At 38.3% G+C, this 13,383-nt stretch overlaps 1 protein-coding gene across 1 annotated transcript; it reads left to right on the top strand.

Annotated features, from left to right (window-relative positions):
• Nucleotides 1-658: 658 nt before the first annotated feature.
• LOC123356895 (eIF-2-alpha kinase GCN2-like) lies at nucleotides 659-12,502 on the top strand (the record flags this gene model as incomplete). Its single annotated transcript, XM_045000149.1, has 8 exons — nucleotides 659-745; nucleotides 2,666-2,778; nucleotides 3,977-4,035; nucleotides 4,690-4,787; nucleotides 8,127-8,195; nucleotides 8,874-8,918; nucleotides 10,002-10,120; nucleotides 12,165-12,502. Coding segments are annotated over 8 exons (648 nt in total), but the record flags the coding sequence as incomplete, so codon positions are not given.
• Nucleotides 12,503-13,383: the final 881 nt, after the last annotated feature.

Below are 13,383 nucleotides of genomic sequence, written 5' to 3'. Positions count from 1 at the left end.
TTTTTCTCACTTTTTTCCTGCATCTGGCTATATGCTGTTGAAGTGCAGGTATAACTGGTGTTTAATACCCTTCAAGTCACTTGTTTTTTCCTGTGTGTACATTGGCCCTTTCTGGCCTCGAGGCTGTTCACAGATGGTAGTTGCAACCTCCTGATTGCACTTAACCTTGGACAGTTTTCTGCCTTGACATCTAATGCTGACAAACTTTTACGTCAGTACAGCAAGCATTGGCCCTCATTCTTCGCTGAGAACTGCACAGGTGGACACCCTGTGCAAAGCCCAGTTGAAGTCAGTGGAGCTCCACACAGGGACAGGGATCCATCCAGGCAGATCTCCGTGCAGGAGTGGGGCTAGTAATGAACGTTACAAACACTGGAAGAAAAGCCCATTCTTGCTAATAGATGCAACGGAGACAAATATCCAGCTTCCACTTCTAATTCTTGGTGAAACACACTTTAGCGAGTTATAGGCTTTGAAACATGAAAATAAAGAAATTGACAAGGAGATTGTTCTTCCTGGACCAATGTACAAAGCTTTTCATTACTCAGAAGGTCAATACGTACAGTATATATGTATTTCCAGTCAACTTGAGATTTTGATTGTCTAAATTGCCGTTTTATACTCTACTCCACTTCTCTATTACTTTTTCTTGTTTTAGTCCCAAGAAGAACTGCAAGAGTATTGCAAATGTTCTGGGATCACATATGTGACTCTTGTCTCTGAGAAAGAAGGAAATCATGTAAAGGTAAAGGTGGGGTTGGGGAGAATTTTCGTAAATACTTCAGATTAATAATCTACTCTTCTATGTGTTTTTGTGGAGCTCATACAATATTTTCTGGGGAAAGTGCTCTATAATTCAGTAGTTGGCATTTCAGCTCAGTACAGTTTCAGAGTTAATAAGTAGTACAAAATTACTCTGAAGAATGGATAGTGGATGCACAGCAGACCCAGCTTTCTAGTTTTTTACCAGGCCCAGTCTCCCTCCTCTTTTAGAATCATAGAATCTCAGGGTTGGAAGGGACCTCAGGAGGTCATCTAGTCCAACCCCCTGCTCAAAGCAGGACCAAACCCAACTAAATCATCCCAGCCAGGGCTTTGTCAAGCCTGACCTTAAAAACCTCTAAGGAAGGAGATTCCACCACCTCCCTAGGTAACCCATTCCAGTTCTTCACCACCCTACTAGTGAAAAAGTTTTTCCTAATATCCAACCTAAACCTCCCCCTCTGCAACTTGAGACCATTACTCCTTGTTCTGTCATCTTCTACCACTGAGAACAGTCTAGATCCATCCTCCTTGGAACCCCCTTTCAGGTAGTTGAAAGCAGCTATCAAATCCCCCCTCATTCTTCTCTTCTGCAGGCTAAACAATCCCAGTTCCCTCAGCCTCTCCTCATAAGTCATGTGCTCCAGCCCCCTAATCATTTTTGTTGCCCTTTTATCTGGGGAGAAAAAAAGAATCTGGTAACTTAAATACAAATGTGGTAACTTAGACTGAGACTCATCTAAGCTGTATTTGTGTATTTTTTTAAAAGGTAGTGACCAAGTGTTACCACTACGTAATGGCTGTTTGGTGACATTATGCAATGAATTGGTGGTCTCTGGCCTCTTCCAATTGGGCAGTTGTTTACATTACAAAACAAATACCAAGAAAATTGGCAGCCTTATTGGCAGCTAGCAAAATAGACAATGTTTAAATAGAACATAGAACTATGACCCACCATTTCTATTTGTCTCTCCAGGTGAGGGTTAATGTGCAAAGGCATTATTGTAAGGAAGCTTGAATTGCCACTGTCTGTACTGTATCTCTTCTGTGCATAAACAGAGATTTTTGGTGCCCAAAGCTGTCACTGATTCTGGGCATTATCTTTGCTACTTCTTTTAATCATTTTCATAAAAAAACAGTGATCTGTTAAAATCATTTGCCCCATATGGCATGATTGTATAACCTAGCTATAATGTATAACAGAAAGATACTTTTCACTTACTTCAATTATTAATCTTCTTCTTATGCTAACTGTAAGAACAAGTTGATCTTGACAATTATTTGATCACAGAGTGATGTATCTAGGCATTAAAGATACAATGAAAAAAACGCATTTAATCTTTAAAACCTAGTGATGGTATTTTGTTACGTTAGAGCAGAAATACAAAGAGCATGTCAATATATTAAATGGCAGAGCGATTCTCTAGTTTAATTAGTCTTTTCATAATTAATAAAACAAAAACTGAGCAAATATGTGTAGGTTTAAATGCTAGAGAGTTACCTCTCTGCAAATTCAGTGAAAGGCAACCACATTCCAAATTAATCCTTTAATTTAAAACAGAGAGAGAGAACCCTGTGTTTAACGCAGTATTTCCCTCCGGACACCAGCCAGACGTCATTATCCCATATTAACAAGTGAAAGCGGCCAAGCCTAAGCAGTGAAAATGCAAAAGAAATTATTATTAGTTATTTGGTTGCAGAAATCTAATCAACCAAGCCAGAGGGTTTAATTGGCCAGTTTCCAGATGAACTGAGTCTCAGTCTCAGTTTTATTCCATTTGATAATTACATCTTTAATAGGTGATGAGCCTATTCAAACTTACTTTTCTTTATTTCCACGGTATATTTATGTAGATTTCCAGATTTAGCAAACTCATTAAAATGTTAAATTACCATTTTGTAGGTGAAATCCTTCGAGAAGGAAAGGCACACGGAGAAAAGGATTTTAGAGACTGAGCTAGTAGATCACCTGGCCCAGAAACTGAAGACTAAAGTCTGCGATGAAAGAAGTAACAGGTAGCTGCATAAATAGTGAACAGGAGTAGTCAAATTAAAGGTCTTTCAAAATAAGACTTCAGTTGAGGTTTCTATTACATTGATTTTTAATTAAAATTACCACTGAGAAAGATTTGCCAAATTCCTTTTTGAAAAAGAAGGAAAATAATGTGATAGTATGACTTCTGTTATGTCTTGAGATTTGCTGAAGGCAACTGAGAGTAACATTTTGAAGTATTCTTCCTACTGTTTTACAGATTTAGGGCCAGATTTTCAGCTGGGCTTCTATGTGAGCAAAATTGGTCAAACTTGCAACATGTGAGCATACCTGCCTAAACTTTGATATTACTTATTAATTGTATTGCAGTAGCACCTATGAGCCCCTTTCGTGGACCAGGGCCTTATTGTGCTAGGTGCTGTACAAACAGAACAAAAGAGGTCCCTGCTCCAAAAAGCTTACAGTAAAATTCTTGCATTTATTAGAACCATTCAAGTATGCACATGGGCATGTGAAAGCAACAGTGCGGCCTGAATAATCAGGTCTTTACTTTTATACTGTCATGGATGTACATGCAATAATCATCAAAAGTTTGGCCGTCAGTATTATTCTTGAATAGCTTTGCAAAGCGTAGCTCTGTAATAGGAAACTTCTATACTGGGACTCATTTGAAGAAAAGTCCAGCTATGTGGGTGTTTTTTTAACAATTTGATTTGCAAGAAAAGCTCTTTCTTTTGCCTGCTGCTCATCTCCTCCTGCTTGATCAGGCCATGAAGTCCAACTATTTTTCCTGTTTGACATTCATTTATTGAAGTTAACATGACTGTTATGTTACTGAAGCAACTTTATATGACATAAATGCAAGATCCTATATAGGAGTAGCAAGGTAATGAAAAAGAAACCTGGTGTCTAAAATATTTCCCACTTACAATTAGTGAATGTAGCAAGGAAAGTTTTGCTGTTTACTATGATTGTTGAAGACAGTTCTTTTTAAATTAACAAGTTTAATTGTGTGTTGGCATTTCTTAACTAATCAAAAATACAGGATTTAATTTGCAAATATATGCTGAAAATCTCCATTACATTTTTTTCAGCTAATTGGAGTGAAAAGAATACAAAATACCTTTGCATGTGAAAGTTTGCTAACAGTAGCTTACATTACTGTACTGCTTGTACATTATGTGTCTATTTTTATAACTGTTTTTGTTTGCTTGCTTTTAGAGAAACTTCAGATACTCTCTCAGTACAGAATCTAAAAGGATCATTTGCTAATACTTCAGGTATATAATCGCTAATTCTAAAATTGACTTTTTGTGTATAGTGAACATTCTTTGCAATAAAGTAGTATATATTTTAATCACATTACAAGAATTGCTATAAACAAACCACAAACGTCTTTCCTTACAACTTTTACCTGGCTAGAGTAATTTCTTTCTAATCTCAAATGCTGTGTCTAAAATTTGAAAAGTTTAAATTACATTTTCCTATAAAATGCAGAAGTCATTTTATAATAAACTTACAGGAAATATGAAACCATTTTGCTTGGCCCACCAGTCAAAATGTTCACAAGGCATGAAAGACTTCTTGCCACACTGAATAAACTAAAACTTTGTTTACAGTAGACATTTCTGATTCTGTAGCTGGAAGTGGCTATCTTGCTGCAAAGTGATGTGATTTACAATGCGGACAGTGCAGAAAACTAATGGAGACGACTCTCAACCAGGTTCCATCCTGTAAGAATCAGAAGATTTTGCAGGATGAGTCCCTTTAAGTTGCAGCCACAAAAATTGCATAATTGCTTCAATAGCACCCATCATAGTAGTAAATAAGTCTTGACCCATTAAGATTAGTGGGGGGTAGTTTTGTTTAAAACAGGATATAACATGCTTGTTTATGTGAAGAAAGAATACATTCTCAAACTGTTTGCATTTTAGGTTTATTTGAACCACATGGAACTTCTGTAGTGCCAAATGTGAGTGTTATAGCTCCTGAAAAATTGCCTGCCAGTGTCAGACGGCGTTATGAAACTCAGGTATATGTAGTTTTTTTTTTCTTCTTTCGGTTTTGGTTTGAATTTTTTTTTCTGGCCTGCATGTAGCTGTAATATCATGATCACAGGCTGCTTGTCCTGCAGGATCTGTGCCTTCTTTAGTCTGCAGCATGGACAGTGAATGAGGCAAAGGGTTACAAGAAGAGGAAAATGGATTTTTTTCATGGGTGTAAAGCATTGAAATGGGACCCAAGGAGACCAGTTCTTCGCTCTAACACAGACTTCCCACATGATTGGGGGCAAGGCTATTATAAGAACATAAGAACGGTCATACTGGGTCAGACCAAAGGTCCATCAAGCCCAGTATCCTGTCTTCTGACAGTGGCCAATGGCAGATGCCCCAAAGGGAATGAACAGACAGGTTATCATCAAGTGATCCATGCTCTGTCACCCAATCCCAGCTTCTGGCAAACAGAGGCTAGGGAACACCATCCCTGCCCATCCTGGCAAATAGCCATTGATGGACCTATCTTCCATGAATCTGTCTAGCTCCCTTTTGAACCCCATTATAGTATTGGCTTTCACAACACCCTCTGGCAAGGAGTTCCAGAGGTTGACAGTGCATTGTGTGGAAAAAAAACTTTCTTGTGTTTGTTTTAAACCTGCTACCTGTTAATTTCATTTGGTGGCCCCTTGTTCTTGTATTATGAAAAGGAGTAAATAACACTTCCTTATTTTCTCTCTATATACCACTCATGATTTTATAGACCTTTATCATATCCCACCTTAGTCACCTCTTTTCCAAGCTGAAAAGTCCCAGTCTTATTAATTTCTCCTCATATGGAAGCCGTTCTGTACCTCTAATCATTTTTGTTGCCCTTTTCTGAACCATTTCCAATTCCAATATATCTTTTTTGAGATGGGGCGACCATATCTGCATGCAGTATTCAAGGTGTGGGTGTACCATGGATTTATATAGAGGCAATATGATATTTTCTGTCTTATTTTCTGTCATAATGCATGTGTACAAGAGAGCTCAGTGAAGATTCTATGTGGAACCTTAATTCTGGCATTTCCTGACTTTTGAGTGCTTAAGAAAATGTTAAGGTTACAAGTTAAACATATATCAGAGGGGTAGCCGTGTTAGTCTGGATCTGTAAAAGCAGCAAAGAATCCTGTGGCACCTTATAGACTAACAGACGTTTTGCAGCATGAGCTTTCGTGGGTGAATACCCACTTCTTCGGATGCAAGTAGTGGAAATTTCCAGGGGCAGGTATATATATATATATATATATATATATATATATATATATATATATATATATATATATATATATATGCAAGCAAGATAGAGATAACGAGGTTAGTTCAATCAGGGAGGATGAGGCCCTGTTCTAGCAGTAGAGGTGTGAAAACCAAGGGAGGAGAAACTGGTTCTGTAGTTGGCAAACCATTCACAGTCTTTGTTTAATCCTGAGCTGATGGTGTCAAATTTGCAGATGAACTGAAGCTCAGCAGTTTCTCTTTGAAGTCTGGTCCTGAAGTTTTTTTGCTGTAGGATGGCCACCTTAAGATCTGCTATTGTGTGGCCAGGGAGGTTCAAGTGTTCTCCTACAGGTTTTTGCATATTGCCATTCCTAATATCTGATTTGTGTCCATTTATCCTTTTCCTTAGAGACTGTCCAGTTTGGCCAATGTACATAGCAGAGGGGCATTGGTGGCATATGATGGCGTATATTACATTGGTGGATGTGCAGGTGAATGAACCAGTGATGGTGTGGCTGATCTGGTTAGGTCCTGTGATGGTGTCGCTGGTGTAGATATGTGGGCAGAGTTGGCATCGAGGTTTGTTGCATGGATTGGTTCCTGAGCTAGAGTTACTATGGTGCGGTGTGCAGTTGCTGGTGAGAATATGCTTCAGGTTGGCAGGTTGTCTGTGGGCGAGGACTGGCCTGCTACCCAAGGCCTGTGAAAGTGTGGGATCATTGTCCAGGATGGGTTGTAGATCCCTGATGATGCGTTGGAGGGGTTTTAGCTGGGGACTGTATGTGATGGCCAGTGGAGTCCTGTTGGTTTCTTTCTTGGGTTTTTTCTTGCAGTAGGAGGCTTCTGGGTACACGTCTGGCTCTGTTGATCTGTTTCCTTATTTCCTCGTGCGGGTACTGTAGTTTTGAGAATGCTTGGTGGAGATTTTGTAGGTGTTGGTCTCTGACTGAGGGGTTAGAGCAGATGCGGTTGTACCTCAGTGCTGTAGACAGTGGATCTTGTGGTGTGCCCGGGATGGAAGCATGAAGGTAGGCATAGTGGTCGGTAGGTTTTCGGTATAGGGTGGTGTTAATGTGACCATCACTTATTTGCACTGTGGTGTCTAGAAAGTGGACCTCCCGTGTAGATTGGTCCAGGCTGAGGTTGATGGTGGGGTGGAAGCTGTTGAAATCTTGGTGGAATTTTTCATATTTTGTATTTAATGTGTATGCAATGGACTCAAACATTTGCCCTCTATAGTTTAATATTTCATTATGGCCTGTCAAGCTAGGGGGTGCAAGCAAAAGTTTTCCAACATGATGCATACTAACAGTGCCCCGCTTTGCTTAAAACAAAATGTTTAGTGGTATAATGTTAGACCACTGTATGAAAGAAAAATGGAGTTTTCCTCACTTGGATGCTAACAATGAACCAAACGTAAGAAAAAAAGAACAGGCTCCAATCCAAAGAGGATAGAAAATTCAGGATGTACTGGCTTCCAAAATACTTGGATTGTATAATGGGATATAATTTTCCTTCCATATCAGCAAAACCCATTTTTTAATGTAAGAATGCAACAATTTTTATAGACTGCTGGATTCTCATCCTGCTCCAGAAAGGAGGCAGTAATGCAATGTAATGGGACTGAATGCACCAGCAGTTCAATATCCTATTGCCCAAAATGCAGCTATCTTCTCTGAAATGCAGAAGAGCTAGAGTGTATTCCAGGACTGCCTTCTGTGATTCTACTGCCAATTTCTGATTAAAGTGGTGTCTTCTCTTATCTTTGTGAAAGGTGGCCTCCACTAGTGCCCAGGAACAGCATATCTTTGACTCTGTCTAGGGAAATTCATAATCATGTGTTAATTCTGCCTAACCTCATTAGTCCTAATATCATCTCTCCTACCACTCTACTCATAATTGGCAAAAATACTTCATGAGTGGGCATGAGCCCTGTGCTCATGCTCCTGATGTTAATGTAAGATGCCCGCATATTCCTAGTTAACAATTGACCATCTGGCATTACTGAGAATTAAATCTTATGTTTCCTGAAATAGAAAACAAAGGTTCCCAACATCAGTGTAACAGGAGAAATTTGTATGCAACTTTTAACCACTATTAATTTTAATATGCAGGTACAAACAAGACTCCAGACCTTCATTACTAATCTGCAGCAGAAAACAAGTGAGATTGAAATTTTAGCCGTAAGTCTGTTTTCTACAGCCTAAATGAAATGGCAAATGCTTGGTCATTAGAGTCTTTAATGTTAATGGCTAGCAAGGTAGCTGTCACCAGCTGTAATCTCAAATTTTAGAATTAGCAATTATAACCAAATTTAGAAATCTGTTGTAAAATAAAACCCACACAATGTTTAGCTAGTATATTGAGAAAGCTTCCTGCTGTATGAATTGAGACTGTTGCATATAGTAAAATGTTTACATTTTAACTATTTGCACCTCTAACTCCTGTGTTGTGGTGGATTTAATAGTAATTTGTTGCTGCAGCGTATCACTATAAAGCATATTTAAATGTTACTTTCTGGGTTCCCTCTCAACACTTTCTGAAGAGGTTAAAAATAGTGCATCCTTCCTATGTGCCCTTTAGGAATAAGCATGTTTACCTTTTTTGAAATTAAGGGAAGACTTTCCATGTACACAGATGAGCTCTGCCAACCATAAATTATCTTTGGAAATGCCTAAAATTCTGATGCAGTCCAAATGTGTTTGCAAAACTTCTTTATAAATTAGAGATTAAATTTTGAGATCTTCACATGGCCAGAATGATGCCAGGACTAGAACTGGAAAAATAAGTTACTTTTACTTGTTAAACTATATAACATTTGATTCCTTGACATTGACATCTTTGCCCTGCTATTTTTGCAGGTAGATCTGTCAAAAGAAACTCTAATACACTTCTTGTCACTAGAGGTAAGCAATGAGTTGTGTATATGTAATTTGGATTTAACAGTAGGTTTTCAAAGGTTTGAAGTTAATGGGGGTGAAATCCTGTCCTTATTGAAGTCAATGGTAAAATTCTCACCCAGTTTTGTTTTTTTTAAGAGTTTAAGAAAGGCTAAACAATTCTGTACAGACACAAAGGGTTTAGAACAAGCCTTGAAAGATCCATTTGCCAAATGCCCAAGTAGGGAACTTTCCCTCTTGAGTTGGTGGAGTCCTTAGCCAACAATTTTTGCAGAATTTCAGCTTTCAGTCTTTGTTCATGAAGATACCCTGCTGAATGTGAACAGAGCAGTGTTGTCTTGAGCTCTGGCTGCTCCTGGCTTTCCCAGGCAGCAGCCATTGAAATTAACATGATTCTGATTAGTGTTATGGCTACTGCTCAGAACCCTGTGAGCTACAGTGTATAATGCGAGTTTTGTTCTGCTGCAGCATGGGAGTATACCGCAGCAAAGATGTGTGATGGAGTTCTTTGTGAGGGAGGATGACCCAAACAGCATAAGATGAGGAATTGAGTCAATAAGCAAAAACCTTATCCCCATTTCTCAATGCTGTTGGGAAGTTGAGCTGAGGATAAATTATGGTACTGTGGACAAGTCAGGAGACTGAAGCAGTGGGAGGGAAAGGGGTGGCTTTTATATCAGTTCAGAAGGGGAAAAGCCCATCCGTGGCAGAAGAGACCAAAGAATGATCTGGTGCATGTACATGTGAAAGAACAGGGGTGGGACAGGAGGATCACGTGTTTCTACAATGGTGATAACTCTGTAGAGTAAAAGTGGGCCACTCCAGCCTTCACAGCATGATGCTGCTGTCCTACTGTAGGAGGGGAGAAGCTGATCACCAGCAACCTCCTTACAAAGATCTCTGCTGTAACACAGTCACGTTGTACATGCAGTTTTGTGCATTTTGTTTCAAGAAGCTAGTTTTTTGGCAGGTTAAGAAATAGAGTATTACTATTCAGAAAAGTGAACCCTCCCCTCAGTGACACTGTTTTTTCATTCATAATGAAATGTAATATATATGAAAATTCCTCTTGTCCTTTTTTCCTTACAGTATGATGGAGATGAACAAGCCTTTTACACGACTGTAAAACAACTGATGTCACGATTACCAAAGCAGAGATACCTACAAGCCGTTTGTGATGAAATTTACAATATCAAAATAGAAAAGAGGTAAATATATTTGTTACACTACTGTAGGTGCTGCAACAATTGAGCTGTTCCACACATTTTAACTGTGGTAAATAGGCTGCTGTAAATTTTCTGTAGAGAAAGGCAAAGAATGCACCCTCTTAAGGTGAACACACCTGACTGGTCCTCTTGTCCCCATTTTTATAGTCTTAAGGTTAACATTATAACTAACATTATAGTCTTAACATTCATCTAAACACCACAAAAAGAACAGGAGTACTTGTGGCACCTTAGAGACTAACATTTATTTGAGCATAAGCTTTCGTGGGTCTGATGAAGTGGGCTTTAGCCCACGAAAGCTTATGCTCAGATAAATTTGTTAGCCTCTAAGGTGCCACAAGTACTTCTCGTTCTTTTTGCTGATACAGACTAGCATAGCTACCACTCTGAAACCTAAACACCACAGTTTATATAAGTATGTAACTGAGCTGTGGGACATGTAAATTCTTGACAGGGAGAGGTTAGTCGACATTTAATCATCACATTTTCCTTTCTGGGTAATTTACACATTTGGCTTTTGGCAGCATAACTAGTAACAGATTTAGACAGATGTGGGTTCTGATAGCTGGGAATCTTCTCCTATGTCAACTGTGCAGAATTTCCCTTCTGACAAAGACTTGGACTTCAGGACTATTCAGTATCCATGGCTCCCACTGATTTTGGTGGAAGCTGCAGATATTTGGCATAGGTGAAAAGGTTAAGGACCTTTTAAACAAACTCTTTCCATTGATACATAATAAAGTGTATCATAAAATACCCTCAGCATAAATGCAGAAAAAAGTGTAGAAGAAAATAATTTAGAACTCAAAATTCCTGGTTTAACTTTTCATTGACCATTTCATTCTCTTAAAAATTGAATATTTCAAAGTTAATATTTAACTTTCTGTGCATTTTGTTGCGAGCCACTCTTTCCTCTCCAACATGAGCAGTACTCAGTTAACTTTGGTGAGCCATTCAATGAGACTAGAATTTGGCTTTCTAATAATAGTGCCTTTCAAACACTTTAGAAAACAATGACACCATCCCTAATCATGCATTAACAGCACAGACAAATTCCAGTATTCCTCAACAGCTTGTAAAGCTCTGAATACTAAAACCCAATGACTGCACTCTCTCCTTTAGTAGGAGACTTCCAGAGGATCTTCTGTTAACTTTTTTTAGTTGTTTAGATAACATTTCCACACTCAACCTCTACTTTATATGAGGAGAAAAAACTAAATTTGAGACAGAACATTCTCAGAAAAGGTAAGTATATTAAAATTGAGTGTCGAGGTGCTCCCAACTTGATTCTTTGCCACTTAGCTGCTATTGAAAGCCAATAAAATAGTGTTTAAGCTACTGTAAAGTGAGAAGTTTTATCAATCCTTACCTGGCCCTTTTAAGTTCAGGTGTTTTTGCAACACACACGCACTAACCCTTTCACAAATAGTCAGCAGGTTTCCAGTATTCCACTTCTTTGAAGTGTTGACATTCCATTAAATTATATGCTACCTGTCCCCAGTGATGGTGCATGTTGTTCTACATAAATTAGATAGCCCCTTGCATGGTCAAAATTAAATCTCTCTCCCCTTCTGCCTAAGTGGAAGAAAATTTAATTCTCTGTTCTAGAATTCAAAGCCTTAGTCATCTGGAAACATTAAGGGATGGGAGATCATTTTTATTTAGGGTAGCAAAAAGAGGTATAATGAGGAAAGGGTTGAAATTAGGAGTAAAAATTTAGGCTAAATTTTAGGAAAAGCTTTGACAGTGATGTCTGTTCAGGGAAATTGTAGCAATACCATTACTTGGATCCTGTTAAAATAAGTGGACATAACACAAGAAAAATTAATTGGAACAATCCTGCATTTACAGCAGGATTGACTGATGTACAATAAGATCTTTCCTATCTCTAAGGGTCTTAGGAGAATTCAGAGGCCATAATTTACTCTGTCTCTAGACATTACTATTTTTGGAGGGTTTAGAATGATCACTGACTTACTCTGTTCTCTTGGAGGTAAATTCTAACACTGTCCTTTTTCCTCTACAGAATTCCTGTGCTTATCCTGTACTCTTATCGAGATGACTGCTACAAAATTCTGTTTTAGTTCTAAATTCTGTTGGTGGGATGCTTAAATAGCATGTGACGCTACCAAAAGATACATAATCTGGAACCATTAATTAAATAATGTGAAATAATTGTTGTACATTCATTATGACTTTTGATATAGGAATATATATACACTTCATGAAATTTCAGTAAACTGTGATATAAAGAGACTTGGGCAATTACTGCCTTTATTTTTTTAGTGTGTAGTAGCCAGCTTCATACTTTGCATTTTTATATGTAAAATGTATTAAAAGTGTCATTAAAAAGTTCAAAATAAATGTTAAATGGTCATGTTTCTTAATGCAGTCAGATTACTGAAAGACATTGTACCTTACACTTCTAAACTTTTCATGTAATAGTATTTGCTTGCACAATATCAGTGTTAAGCAAGGAAAATGAAACTGACTCAGCAAAAGAACTGCAGAGCTGTTCCAGAATGTCTAACTTGCAGCTGCCTTATTACATCAGTTAATGCTGCAGACTACTGAATAGTACTATAACTAAATTTATTTTTTAAAAAGCTAGTTTAAGTAAGTAGCCAGTGTTTTTCAAATATGTATGGCATTAATCATCAGTATACGGGATAAAAAACCCCATGAATGTTCTTAAAATAAGGGGTCTTACAATCCCCTTATATAACATTCACTTCCTGTGTAAGCCAGCTGCAGATGGTGGAGGAGCAAGAATCAGTAGGAATGAATTTTACAACACTAATATAAAACAGGTTTGCTTTGAAAATAAATACCACTGTGTCCCAACAGCTTAAGCAATAAAATCAGGGGAAAGAGGGAGTGCGTTTTAGGAATGATTTTTAAAAGTAAAGGTATAAGTGGACTTAAGATGCCCCAGCAACCTTAACTTAACCCCCCCGCCCATCCCCCATGCATCTAGAGGGGAGTTTTCTGATGGTTAGACCCACCATTTCCACTCTGCTCTCATTGCCTCTTATTGCTCTTCCTTTATGTGACAGCCTCTTCTCTCAGTTCTGAGATCTGGCTGCAGGAAGGACCAATTTCAGGGAAAGTCTTGGCCCAGAGCATACTCAGTACAGATAGCAGCATACTTAAGGAATTTTGCTAACATGCCTCTAAGCATGTCCAGTGGTGATTGTTAGAGGCTTATAACTAGGGCTATCAGTTATTCACAGTTAACTCAGGCA

This window comes from Mauremys mutica, unplaced genomic scaffold (assembly GCF_020497125.1).
Source record: "Mauremys mutica isolate MM-2020 ecotype Southern unplaced genomic scaffold, ASM2049712v1 000009F_np12_subseq_1:161612_obj, whole genome shotgun sequence".
Lineage (NCBI taxonomy): Eukaryota > Metazoa > Chordata > Testudines > Geoemydidae > Mauremys > Mauremys mutica.
Note: the sequence above shows the minus strand (reverse complement) of the source record. Positions and strands in the feature narration are given on the sequence as shown.